At 37.8% G+C, this 14,149-nt stretch overlaps 1 protein-coding gene across 3 annotated transcripts in view; it reads right to left on the bottom strand.

Annotated features, from left to right (window-relative positions):
• The window catches only part of PLCE1 (phospholipase C epsilon 1), a 161,125-nt gene that overhangs the window by 80,903 nt on the left and 66,073 nt on the right, over window positions 1-14,149 (bottom strand). For all 3 annotated transcript variants that reach the window (XM_075758259.1, XM_075758262.1, XM_075758261.1), the window contains exon 3: window positions 8,543-8,831. In XM_075758259.1, the coding sequence (XP_075614374.1) occupies window positions 8,543-8,831 (289 nt within the window). The remainder of the gene's footprint in view (window positions 1-8,542; window positions 8,832-14,149) is intronic.

The following is a 14,149-nucleotide window of genomic DNA, read 5'->3' as shown; positions in this document are numbered from 1 at the left end:
TGATTTTAAAACTAACATCACATTGCACAAACTTCTGCTCTCTCAGCCTTCATCCACAGACATTAGAATGTCCTTCATTCCCTTCCTCACAACAAAGCTCTAATAGCACAGTCAGACTCATTCTATGAATTTAAATCCTTTTCTGCTGGTGGAAAGAACAGCTATGGACTACCAACAAAAATACTGCTGTAAGCAGAGACTCAGCTATACAAGTTAAAGGATCATCATCAGTGTACCAAACTGCCACATAATATTATTGGAACTAAAATCTACACAAAACCATCTGAAACTCAGTTCTGTTTCTTAATTGCTTAGCTCTATACAGTGGTTAGGATATCCAGATCCTTACAAACACATATCTTCCTGAACCATGGGTATGATACCTGTTCTGTCCAAAGGAGAAATTTTACAGATTTTTTTTTTTTTTTTTTTTACTTAGATTACTTGCAGTAGTTAACTTCAATCTACTGCCTGGATCAATTATGTATCTTTTAATCTCACAGTAATATACCTTACTGGCCCAGAAAGAGGACTATAAGGATGAGACAAGCTATGCTGGCAGAGCTTTATTTTTTGTGCCTACAATGTATTAAACATGCTGGATTAAAGGAAGTTTTTGTTAAATTAATGTTGGCAAGGATCTTCCTTAAGTCCTTTTCCTACTACCCTTGCTGGGACCAACCTGGCTGTAACCAGGCCTGATCAGACAGTGACAAGTCTGGGAGATGACTTCAGTAATCTTTCTGTTCTGCCAGTTTACAGAGACAACCATCATAGTCAGCTCCAGCCAGTCGTAGGTGTCCCTTGGCTACAGCTGTCTTCCCAAATCTTTCTCCTCCTTTCTGCCATCTCAGCCTTGATCTGTGCTTCCTGCCATGTCACTCTTAATTCTGCCCCTAACTCGGTGACCACACACTTGGTTCCTGGTCTTCCTGACCTACATCCTGGGGCCAACAGAGTAGCATGAAATTCTTGGTTTCCTGACTCACACCCTTGCTTTCAGGCCACATTATCTACTTATAGCCTGTCTGACCTATATCCTGGATTTGATTTCCCTGCCTACAGTGCATTGCTTGACCCATCTTCTTACCTTAGATTCTCAGCCTGGGCACATTTCATCTTTTCAAGTCTTAATCTCAGCTCATTCGGCTTATTGCTCACTCTAGATGGTCTTAACCTTTAGGCCCAAACACGCACAGACCAGCTCAATCACGTTTGCCTTCCTAAAGCTGTGTACATAAAGCTTCAGCCATGACTCTGACATATAGCCGCCAGATAACTGTCCCAGCTTCAGGGATCCTGGAATTTTCCTAATATTGTAACTAGAAGCCTTGTGCAAAGGGTACAAAAAACAGCAGTAGGAAAAGCCACTGAGACTTGGGTCCTGTTTGCTACCTAATCTTTGCTGATGGCAAAGTCTGATTACAGAAAAAGGGTAATTTCTGAATACTTAGGGATGAATGAAGTTTGTTTTCTTAAGATCAATACAGTCTGCCTCCATGTTCACAGCAAGTCAGTTTCCTTCTGTTCTTGGTCAAAAATTGCTGCTATTTAACAAGCTCTGAGTGAGCTTTCTCTGGAAGATGAACAACAGTGATCAAGGCTGAAGTCTGATTTATATCAATTAAGAAAGCGGCATCAGACTTGAACAGCTTTGAAAGACACTAAAGTGAAAAAGAACACTGATACAAAATGTTTGCAGTCTGCTCCATCCTCAGACACCTCTTTTTACTTCCCTTTTGTTTTTTTTTTTAGATTACAAAGCTATAGAAGTTATCCGTGTGAGGGGGGCAGGTGAGGGCAGGGGGATGGGGAAGGAAGGGTACAAGTTTCTTTCCAACAATGACTCTGGATACAGCTATCAACAAAGTACAAACATTTTCACATACTCTAGTTCCTTCTTTAAGATTAAAAAAGATGCCAAACTTTTTTCACTTTCTGCATAAAAATGTCAACACCACATGAACTGTGACAACAACTGAGTCTTCAAATATGATTCCAGTGAAAATTCTGGCCCGTTCACAACTATGAACAAACTTCTGTAACAATCAATTTGTGAGAAACACAACAGGCTGCAAAGCAGGATTTCCTTTCCGGGGTAAGAAATCTGGTTTCAATCCAAATCCCATTGAAAGACGTTTTCATAACTTCTTACTAACCAGAAATTCTGAGTTACATACAAAGGTGCTAAAACTGTGCAGCAGTTGAAATGTCTTCAGTGTTCATACGTGAAAATTATGTTCTCTGTAGTAACAAAGATGCTGACAAGGATGTGAACGTCACGGACCAGCTGTGGGAACTCCAGGCATCTGTGGTTCCCGGGAGTCCACTCTCAGACTGTCCCTGTGTTACCAGGACCAGAGTCACAGCTCCTCAGTTGGGAGCCTGACAGCCCCGTGAGCCATCTGAGAGCAGGGCTTGCAGGCTCACTGCTCCAGACCCCAGACATGAGTCTTTTAAAGACTCTCAATCCCAGATCCACGTGACTGGGAATTCGGGCTTTGGAGGTCTGGTATATTTGGAAGCCTTCTCTGGAACTAACAACACAGGCAGCTGATCTCTCTGCAAGACCATCCTAGCCCTGGGGACTCAGAGCATTTAGTGTTCTTAGCTACCGAACAAAACCTTAGAACAGTATTTCCACAAGTATTAGACTACTTGTGACTGTAAGGTTCAGGTCACTAAATAACTCCTGAAGGACTGAACACGAAGAACTCGCAGTGTGCCTAGTGCTAGGAGACACAAAACCAGGAGCCCATCCCAGCATCAGGGACTCTGTGTTTGCGGGGGGAGATATTACATAAAATCCTTAACTACAGAGCATGTAAAGGTTTTGAGAAGTCTTCCTTTTAAATCATGAAGGACACACCCCATTAAAGTAATGGACTCCTCTTTCAACAGATTATGCAAGAGAGTGCTGAACTTTATCTCCAGGAATTGCAAACATTTTGAAGAAAACATAGTGGAATGTTGTCTTGTACAGAAGAGGTCCTCCAAACATAAGTCTGATAGCCCTTGAGATCTTTTCAAGACTAGCTGGTACAGACTTGGTTTTAATAAACAAATTCACTTCCACTTTTGAAGCTTTTTTAAGAACTGTCTTGAAAATCATTCCAAGTGCAGTAATAATTACTCTAGAGTTGACAATTATCTAAATTGTATCCACAGTTTCACCTCTGTACTGAAGCTTAACTTGTAGCAAAGCCGAGGAATGGTTTTACCTGGTGGAAGATACACATCTACTTGACATACACCTTGATACCATGTTACATGACTTTGGCACAAGACAGGATATATTGCAACACAATCTGTATGTGGGCTGCCCCTTACAGCAATTCAGAAATCAGGAAGTGCGGAATTCAGCAGTCCACATACTCTATGTCCCTTGTGCATCAGTTTTCTACTGTTTTCAGACAGAACTTAAGTTATTGGTCTGAGCTGTAACTTTCTAAATGGCTTGTGACTTTCTTACCAGAAAACCTTAATTCTCCCTCATACCGGTGTACCAGTGATCAAGACAGATGCATAAACTAGATTATTGTTTTTATTGGTAAGAAAAAAGGAAGGGTTTTGAGCACTTTCCCCAAGAGCCTCTCACCTCTGTAAAAAGCATCTATTCCCAGTCTGAATAGTAAAGGTCCATACACCAGGTTCCATGTGCTACTGTGAGGGCTTCAGGGACTACCTGAGAGGGTAAGAAAAGAGCTTTGTGTTCTGCTGGCTGTTTTAACTGGTTTCAATAAGGTATAACAGTAAGTCGTTATGCTCTAGACAAAAAATAGGGACACCTTTGTGTATTTTTGGCATTCCAGAAAAAAATAAGTAAAAAGCTTGTGTGAGTGAAGCACTTTGGTGCAATTCTGGGTACCGATGAGTTTAAAAAAAAACAACAAAAAACCCACCAAAAATGCAGTTCCCGCAAAGCCAAAAGGCATAAGGGTAAACAACCAGGCTCTATACCTGCTGCCCAGCCACATGCTCATTAAGTGATATTCTACAGTTTACAGTCATGCATTTAATGACATTACTACACTGAGCCTATAAACAAAAACCTCCATAACAAAACACTAAAGATTAGCTAACTTATGATAATTATTTTTACAAGTAGAACAAAACCCCTACCTTTCAGGTTCAGACGGAAATTTTTCTCAAGAGAGCTATTACCCTCACTGAAAAAACTGCATAGGTGGATTACTCAACTTTTCCTTTCAGTACAGTCATACATTTGTTAGTTTCTACTTCCACCAGCATGTCATGTTTCTGTGACAGCACAAGAGAACTTTCAAAAGAACATGCTCAGTAGACGATATTCCCCAACCCTGAACAAAACGTTTGACCAAGCTTTTCCTAATTTGGAAGAGAAAGAACTATACTTTTTTTAAAAAAAAATAATCTTAAAAGCCAGTAAACTGAAGCCTACAATTTTATGTTTATTTGCAAGATAACTCATAAACTAAATCTTGTTTCATATACATTATCAAAAGACTTTTTTTCTTCAAATCATTTGTCACTGGTAATTTTAGAGTAAGACACATATACAACCCTCCTACTCCCAAACGTTTTACAGAATAAAACTAGAATTACCCAGATAATCTATATCTTTCAATCATAAAAATAGAATCTTCTTACACTTAAGAATATATTTGCATAATGCCTGCACAAAGGTAATGATATATTTAATTAAAATGCATGACAATGTATATAAGCATTAATAACCTAAAATATTAATCAAAGCATGTTTTAAACACAGTTGTATTTTGCCTATGTTATAGGTAAACATTTTGATGAAGTCCTATTAACTCATTGAACTGAAATGCACAATACATATACAAATATCTAAGGCAATTTAGAGATCTCTAACCCAGGACACAATCTGACAAAATGAAGCAGTCAGGGGCAACATTAGGCCAAGGTAACTTTGCCCCAAATTGTTCCCCTCTTCTACAGGATTTTTGAAGTGAAATCAGTTTCTAGGAACAAGAACCCAGAAAGAAGAAAGAGGTGATAAAAGTTGATGATGGCATTGCCATTTACCACCAGTTCAGAGCCTTAGATGTGTAAACTTTTACTCGAATACGCAAGAGTATTTCTCATTGTCTAACACTGTAAGTAGTAACACGCAATACAGCAAGTCTTGTTCAAGTACAATTTTAAAGGAAAAACTCTAAGACAGGTTCTATTACAAATATTAAAAACTAAATAAATTAACTACAAAGACCTGAGAACCTATGTTTGAAGTTTTTGTGGAAGCAAGCCAACACTTGAAAACCTGCCCTGTCACAGCTCGTGAAACACAGTAATAAGAAACACTTGCTATTCTTGATCAAAAACAGTAGAAACAAAATCAGAAAGGGGTCTTCCCTCCATTCTGATACTAATTCAGGGCAGTGCACAGCACTGAAATTACTATATAGGTACTCACAACCTGTCAAAGCAAACATTTCTTTTCATCTCCCTGGTCTCTCTCCAACACACGATAATCTTAGACACACTGCTATCTTGTCTGAGAAAGGTTGGTAGAGCCCTGATGAAATGCACAACAGTCTGAACTCTTTCTGGAGGGCTACAAAGATCACCTTCACTGTTGTACCGCTTTTGGCTGGGTCAGAGTTAATTTTCTTCATAGCAGCTCACATGGTGCTATGTTTTGGATCTGTGACCAAAACATTGTTGATAACACAGGGATGTTTTCATTATTGCTGAGCAGTGCTTACACAGAGTCCTTTTCTGCTTCTCACGCCACCCACAAGCGACTAGCTGGGGGGTGCACAAGGAGCTGGGAGGGGACACAGCCGGGACAGCTGACCCCAGCTGACCAAAGGGATATTCCATACCATATGACGTCACACTCAGCAATAAAAGCAGGGGAAAGAGGAGGAAGGGGCAGATGTTCAGAGTGATGGTGTTTGTCTTCCCAAGTAGCCATTACGTGTGATGGAGCCCTGCTTTCCTGGAGATGGCTGAACACCTGCCTGCCCATGGCAAGTGGTGAATGAATTCCCTGTTTTGCTTTTCCTGTGTGTGCGGCTTTTGCTTTACCTAATAAGCTGTCTTCACCTCAATCCATTAATTTTCTCATTTTTACCCTTCTGATTCTCTCCCCATCCCACCAGAGGGGAATAAGTGAGCAGCAGCGTGGTGCTTAGCTGCCTACCAGGGTTAAACCACAAGTATTAAACCACACCAGGATCAATACATTCCCTTTTCAACACCTCCAAACAACTACCAAGTGAAGCGTTCCCATGACATGCTGTACCCTGTGATTAATCCTCCATTGCATTTAACAACAGAGTTCTTATCAAAGTCAATTAGAAGGTCTCAGGTTTAGATGAGATTAGCTTATGGTTGAAGTTAAATCCAACAGTAAGAGAGGATGTTGGACAGATGAAAAACTTTATCAATCTGCACGAACAAGACAATTTTCTTTCTTAAAACGTACACACCCACAAATGATAACCGCAGCTCTGAATTTGGAATACTGTTGGGTTCCTTGCTAATGCTAATGTCTCAGTTAATAACCTCGCCAAGTAATACTCTGTAAATGTTTTTAGAGAGAACTCTGTTACTGATACCTTTTTCATTTCTCAGATATATTAAATCACTGTGATATACCTGAACACGAACCTTCCACATCCAGAAAACTTCAATATCCCTAAGCTGCAGCACATCTCTTCCTCAACAGAGACCACCACAGTAAACCAGACATACACCACTACAGTAAATCAATTCTCTACTATCTACACAGGTTGCCTATGGAATTGCAAATCAAGTTTAAGATCTTGGCCTTTTCTTTAAGGTCTCATGTCCTTGGGCTCAGAATACAGCAGAAGCTTACACCATATAATATGAGCACCACAGATATCCCCAAACTAGTGCAAAGTGTGCTGGTACACAGAGCACACATGCAGTCACTAGCTCAGGCACTATAAAAAGACACAGCCATATTAGCATGTCAGTCAGCTAATTACTGCTGCTACTTCCCATTTCAGAACTCAGTCAGAGCGTGCAACTCTACAGTGACAGTCACCAGCTGGGCTTTTTGGGCACTGCAGCAACATGCCCCATGGGAGGCTGACATTTGCACTCAGGGGACAGAGCATCCTTAGAGTCTCGATCAGGTCTAGGACATCAAAACCCTGTGCTCTCTTCTCCCACTCCATAGGAAGAAGGTCCACCACACTGCATCATGAAGTAAATGACTTGGTTCTTTTAACCTTGCTTTACAGAGCTGTCACAAGAATGTACATGTTTATTTTTCTAAAGTGCTCCTCAGAACAAATAAAAACCAAACAAAATAAAAAGGAAAAACCCTACCAAAATAGGACACTGTACTGTACATATCTCTGTCTCTCACAGACGATGACAGTATGTGAAACTTAGTAACACTGCTCAACGTACTACTGAAATTCACTCAGATGCTACAGTTAGCCACCTGTACCTGTTGTTCTTACACCATTTTAGTGCCTCTCTTTGCTATTTGATTCACCTAAAGAGAGACTAATTAAAACTAGAAAGGGCCACTCTTTGGGATAAAAATAAGACAAGCTGATCTGAGCATAAACTGTATCATTAGTTGTCTGTAACAATGAGGTTAGAATCTGCACCAGTTAAAGGACTGCACTGAGAATTCTGTACTTATTTTGTCATATTCCTGTAAAATTTTGGGCAAGCCATAATATCCACATGCCTCAATTTTGCAGCTGTACAACTGGGATACTACATCCTTTTGTTACAGTATATCAGATGATGATAAATCCCCAAATGCTTGAGTACCTCAGGAAATATTCTCCGCATTAATTAAAAATTAATTTAAAACACAGTTACTATCCAGCACAAAACCCTGTTTTAATGCAATGAATTTGTACCAAGAATGCCTTTGTCCTGTCTAACTGACCAAACTAAATCACACAATAGTATTCTTATTGCATACAAAGACAATCAGCATGGAAAGTTAGTAACATCCATCCTCCAATAGGCATTTTCCACATAGACAATACTCAAGTTATCTGAAATGATCGAATACTAGAAAGATGATAGATCTGGGAGAAGACCAACAATAAAGTAGTAATGAATCACACATACTTACCACACAGTGCTATGCTGACAACTAGTTGTATAACGACAACAATAGTAATCAAGTAGAGTGCATACTCCTTTCTCAAGTCCTGAACCAAGTCAGCCCATCAGCAGGAGCACTTGGTAAATGAGAAATATTACACAAAGGAACACCCTAACAGCAGCAGCTTAGGCATTAACTTTGGATGCAGACAGGAATGTTTCTAAAGAAAACTGAAAAGGTGTCTGTTTTGTAGTAAGAATCTTTTCAGTTTTGCATGCATTTTTACTTTATTAAACTAACATAGCTAGTCATTATGACACCTAATGATTGCAAAGGAAAATCTTTGAAAACATGAATACCTTTTTTATCTATTAATTTCATATATGGGTATAAAAACTACAGAATATTATACAGAATTATATATTTGGCAATACCCCCTATACTTAAAAGTGGACAAGGTTCAAAAAATTAAATCTTCATTACCTTTAAGCATCGTTCTTCCAGTTGATCCTCCGAAGATACTTAAAAGACCGCTTCTTGCTCCTAATGATGTAGTTGCTTCTAGTAAAGCACCAGTTATATAGTTAGAGAGGGCAGTCCTCTGTGAAGTAGCACGATATTGACAGCAAGCACCTGTTACACATGGTTTTACACAAAAACCATCACCTTTGCATATACAGTCTGTATCAAACGTTGGGAGCTTTCTCAGAAGATGAGGAAAATATTCAAAAATATCTTCTGTTTCTTCTTCTTCTCTCACTGTATTGAAGATCTGTGAAGAATGCAAAAGCATGAACTGTTAGTTCATTTGCTTAAGATAATAAACTGAACATCAAAAAATTCCAAACTAGCATGTAAAGTTCAACAGCCTCTGCAAAAAGGCACTATGTTAAAACATTGCAGACTTGTGCCTTGAACGTGAAATATCTATGAATACAAAACTGATTTGTTAAGATTTTGAGTTGGGTTCCCAAACAGGCTACTTAAATAAAATGGCATTCTGGCTTTCAACCTGTGGTTAAAAGCATTCTAATGAAAACCAGTTTTAAGGATCACCATAGGAAAAAAAAAAAAAGCCACATCAATACATCTGATCAACATTTAAAATAAATAATATACACAAAAATATTTATAAAACTATTAAATCTATTGTACTTTCAGTAAAGTCTTACAGATACAAGTAGCAGAAAAACAGATCTATTCAGGGTTTGCAATTTTTCTTGCTGAGTGGGGCGGGTTTCTGCAAACAGAAATGGTTTTAATCACTGTGAGCAATCTTTCAAAATGTTCTGGTGTCACGTTCATTGCATTACTTCCAGCCTACGCACAGGTCCTCTATCTAATATTGGTTTAATACTCTTTTTCCAATATTTGTGCTAACACACTAATGAACTTCAGTCTGTGGCTTAGCAACTAAGTAATGTTTGCTTATTTTAAAGAGTCTAATGATCAAAGCAAGAATCTGGAAGAAATCTTTTCATTTAGTATACAAGGAGAGACTTGATTCTTTGCATTCTTGTATGCTGACTTACTGATTAACATTAATAATTTGTTTCAATGATCTGTGCTTTGCAATTGCAAAGTGGAAACTACTAGACTAAAACTTAACATAGGGAAAGGTCATTATAACAGTTACCAGGACAGGTGCTGTCCTGGGGTTGTTCCCCATCAGTCCTTAGATGTGCACAAGAAATAAGCTGATGGCTTAATGACTGGGTTTTTGTGATTAATGGCTTGTTTCTTGTTGCCATCCTTCCCTACATATAAAGAAAATACAGCTATTCATCAACATGGCAGAAATCACATCCAGTCCATGATACAAGCACGCGTGTGCTCAGTCAAATGATAAGAAATTGTTTGCACAGCCTGTGCACACCACGTGTTGGAGGCACCGGCACCACAGGACACTTACATGCCCAGCCACGTATCCAAGGAGGGAAGGAGCTCCTGGCACGGGGATCTGCACACATGTCCACTTCTACCCTAAGACCTGCATTTACCCTGCCATGAAAGCAAGAAGGGTTCAAAAGCCCTGCTCCCACGAGTTATCTCACCCTCTACAAACAGAAGTTGTGAACGGTGACGTAATTCTTTCCTTCAGATAAAGAAACTAAGAATAGCAGAAGCTTTAATTCAGCTACAAAATTCAAAATTTGGCAAATTTTTTACTTCTGATTTATTTTTTGCCATAAAACAGAAAATCAAATACAATGCAATATTTATTAAAGTACATATTTCTTATCTTAGCTTTAATTTCTGTATTAACAGTTTCTTGGGGAAAATAGTAAAATCCAATTAAAATACAATAATTTACTTACTAGTGATGTAATTCAGTGATTTGAAAAAGAATACTGACATATTTATTAACATGAAATTAAAAAAAAAAATCTTTCACATGTTGACTATGACTTTTATAACTCAATTCCATTAGAAACATGGCTTCGGTGATTCATTACACTGTGAAATACTGTGGTATCCTTCCCCCCCCCTTTGCAAATTGTCCAAAATCTATTTGGTCTGAGGTTTCTAGAAATATTAAGCCTTTACTTGAGCCTCTTTATCTTCTTTTCCTTGGTATACAACAGTTTTACGGACTTGTAGACTCTCAGTAAGAACACTGCTCATCCACCTTTCTCAAAAAGAAAATACACTCCTAGAGTGTGCATTACCTGGATAGGATATGTGCAGACCTTTTAATCAGGGAAGTGTCTGCAAGGAACAGTGGGATATGCATATGACACACCTTTCCAAAAGGCGTACTGTAAAATAGTGAACCCTCCTTACGCATGGATTATGAGTGTGCCCTACGTAGCAGACATAATTAGTCTTTTTAGCTTGTTTAAAAAAATATTTAGTTAATGAAAATAATTTAACTTCTCAAAACTGCAGTTACCATCCAAAATATTTTTAAAATTGGGTTCTGCAACTTATAAAGGCATGTTCTGTTGCCTACACAACTAAAATTTCTTTCAGCTGCCAAAGCAAAGAAACCCTTTGTTGACAGAAATAGGCGACAGTGTTTTGCTGGAGAGATTATACACAGAATAATGGTGTTAATCTCTTTTGTATAAAGTAGACTTCAGGGCACTAGCTGTCTCAAAAGACTGTGCTTCATAAAACATTTTCAAATACTGTTTGTTTTGATGTGTTAAAGCTCTGAATGTGTTACTTCTGCTGCACACAGATGAGGTTAGGAAGAAATACAGACTTACAATTTTGTGTATTTATCAGCCACCGAAAAGAACTGAAACAATCAGCATAGGAACATATCCTTCAGATAACTGATAGGGAAAATCCCCTTTTCACTGAGATTGCACCAGACAATTGGGAAAACTTAATCTTGCCTGGGAGACGAACAAGTTGATTCCAAGCCAGGGCTTACAGTTCATCCTGGCAGATGTATTGATCTGTATCACTACCAAAGAATGATTACTGTAATTAAAAATTGATGTGAACCAAATAGAGTAAAATGCAGCACTAAACTGACAGCTACCTGTCAAAAAACAATGATTCACAAGGGTGAATAGCTCCTGATTCACTTTTGCCCTCCACAGCAAATTAAAGATTTCAAAGCAATCTGCAGTCTGATGCTGGGGTATCTCACATACTACATATTGAGCAGTAATTCACAAGAAACTGAGGACAGTATCTGGATCTAAAAGCACTGCAATATTAAAGGTACTTCAAATTTCTTTTTAAGTAGTGCAAAGTACTGACACAAGGAATTCAGAGTGAACTTTCTTATCGATACCACTGTATTGAGGACACATGTAAATAGTAAAATTTATATGCAGTTACAGTACCTCAAGATTTACTTTAGACAATAAAAGCATACATTCTAATACTTTTTCTTTTCTCTTCCCCCCCCCCAATATTTTTAAAATAAACGAGCTGAAACAGGTAACTCCTTATACTAATACACCAGTATTCCAACAAAAGTATACTATGGCTTTGATAGATTTTTACTTTCTTCTATTTTTTTAAAAGATATTTTAATGGTAAGTAAAAAGAAAATAAAAATTACTTGCAACATAAAATTTTCCACAATACTGCAGAAGAAAAACATGTCCTCCAACTCAAAAATGAAAATTAGCATCAAAATAAAGATTAAATTCAGGCAGAATTCCATCCTTGTAGTTTTATAACCAAGTCCATATTTGGAAAATAAATGGAAACAAAATATATTTTTCAGCTCTTAATAAAGTGTGCAATAAATCATCAAAACTTTACTTTAAAAAAACCTCAGCTTTGCTTCTAGTAACTTAAAATGGTATCTGCAAGTTAACTTATTGATAACCTTCAGGCAATAAAACTTTCTTACAGTGACAACAGACATATTTTGTTAAGATATTCTTTAAAAATAACTATAAGAACAAGTAACTCAGCTTGCATTTAAACTATTCTGCATATTTCTCTTCTAATCTTTTCTTCTGTTTAATCATCACTACAATTGCAAATTGCATTATGTCCTTTTCTTCGCACTCATTACTGTAGGTTCACTACATAAAAGTAGCAGAAACCTAAACACCATAGCCATTCATACCCTTACAGATTATGACTGATATTCCCCCAAAATGAAGCTGGAGTTCACGGGCGCTGCTGTACTGGAAATATTGGATATAGCAGTTCATAAAATAATTGTTCTGATTTCTTCCTTCAACTTACATGTATCTCTTCCTGTTTACTGTAATCTTTTATTTGTTTCTCTTTTCATATTTTTTCTGCCTCAGGTATTTAGCTTAGAACCTGGGGCATGTTATCATTTTGCCAAACACCCAGCAGCTGCTTGGCGAATATGAAACCCAGAAATTGGAATTAAGAACAGACCAAAGATTCCCATTATTAGGAAGCAGGCTTAATTTCTCTAACTTTATTATAATAATAAAGAATATGTGTACCCAAAAAGTTCAGTGTAAAGAACAGCCAAGAAAATTTATGCTTATTGCTGCTACGCTATAAAAATAACAGAAAATAGGCCCTAATGGGGCTTTAATAATTCACTGCATTCTTTCTGACTGTCATCTGTCCAAACTCTTTCTAAAAAACTTCCATCAATATATCCTGATTGACCAAAATGAAACATTGAAATGTAGGAGGTGGGTGTGTATGTTTGCATATGTGTGTGTGTGTGTGTATGTGTGTACATGCTCGGCTGGTACTTTCCCTTCCAGTCTGACTTCCTGGCTGTTTACCTGCAGAGCATTTCTATTATGGAGGGCTGCTGACAGCCCATGTGCAACATTGCTGCGACACAAAGCCTTCATTTGTTGCATGCTTTTAAAGCAAGTTTAAATGCCTGTAACCCATAATGGTATATTAACAAGTAATAACTCTCAGGACAGTATGTCCTGAAGACCACTTAAATATCTCCTTTGAAAAAACAAAGGTTTTACAGAACGTATGAGCCTAAACACAACTAATAACATCCAGGAAATGCTGTGCTTTCCAAATTTGTTCTGTTCCAAGAAAAATTTCATTAAAATGAGTAAATTCAGATAGTCATTTTTCATTTTGGCACTGCAGATTTTTTAGAAGAAAACCCTCATGAATATTGACCAAATGAAGCTAACAGTGATCTCTTGGAAGTCAAGACCATCAACTGTTCCAATCACTTTTACATGTATTTATTCCACAACAGTGTAATTCAAATATCTATAGCATGGAATATGACAACAGTCTGCTATGAAACAAGCACTTTACATATTCCTTTCTTTCTCCCCAAAGTGAACTTGGGTGGAAATAAGGGGAGATGAAAGAGGAAACACACTTACTAGAATGAGAACTTGCTCTGAACAAAAGAATCAGACATTAATGCACAGTTAGCCAATACTTCAGTTTTATGTCTTTCAAAATGGCACTCTAGCATCACACTTCGGAGCATTTATTTAATAAAGTTTTAAAAAGAGGTGATGCTGATAGTCACATCATTTTCTGAAGGGTCTTGGCTTTTCCAGATTTGTTTCATTCAGGTTATGACCATACCCACACTGATTAGCCCACGATGCTTCAAGATCACTGCTAAAGAACAAATGCAGAACAGAGTAAGAAATGCTGTTTTGTAAAGATGTTGCCTCCCTAGAGCCAGACTTG

Source organism: Balearica regulorum, chromosome 7 (assembly GCF_011004875.1).
Source record: "Balearica regulorum gibbericeps isolate bBalReg1 chromosome 7, bBalReg1.pri, whole genome shotgun sequence".
Lineage (NCBI taxonomy): Eukaryota > Metazoa > Chordata > Aves > Gruiformes > Gruidae > Balearica > Balearica regulorum.
This window is presented reverse-complemented; position numbering and strand designations above follow the sequence as displayed.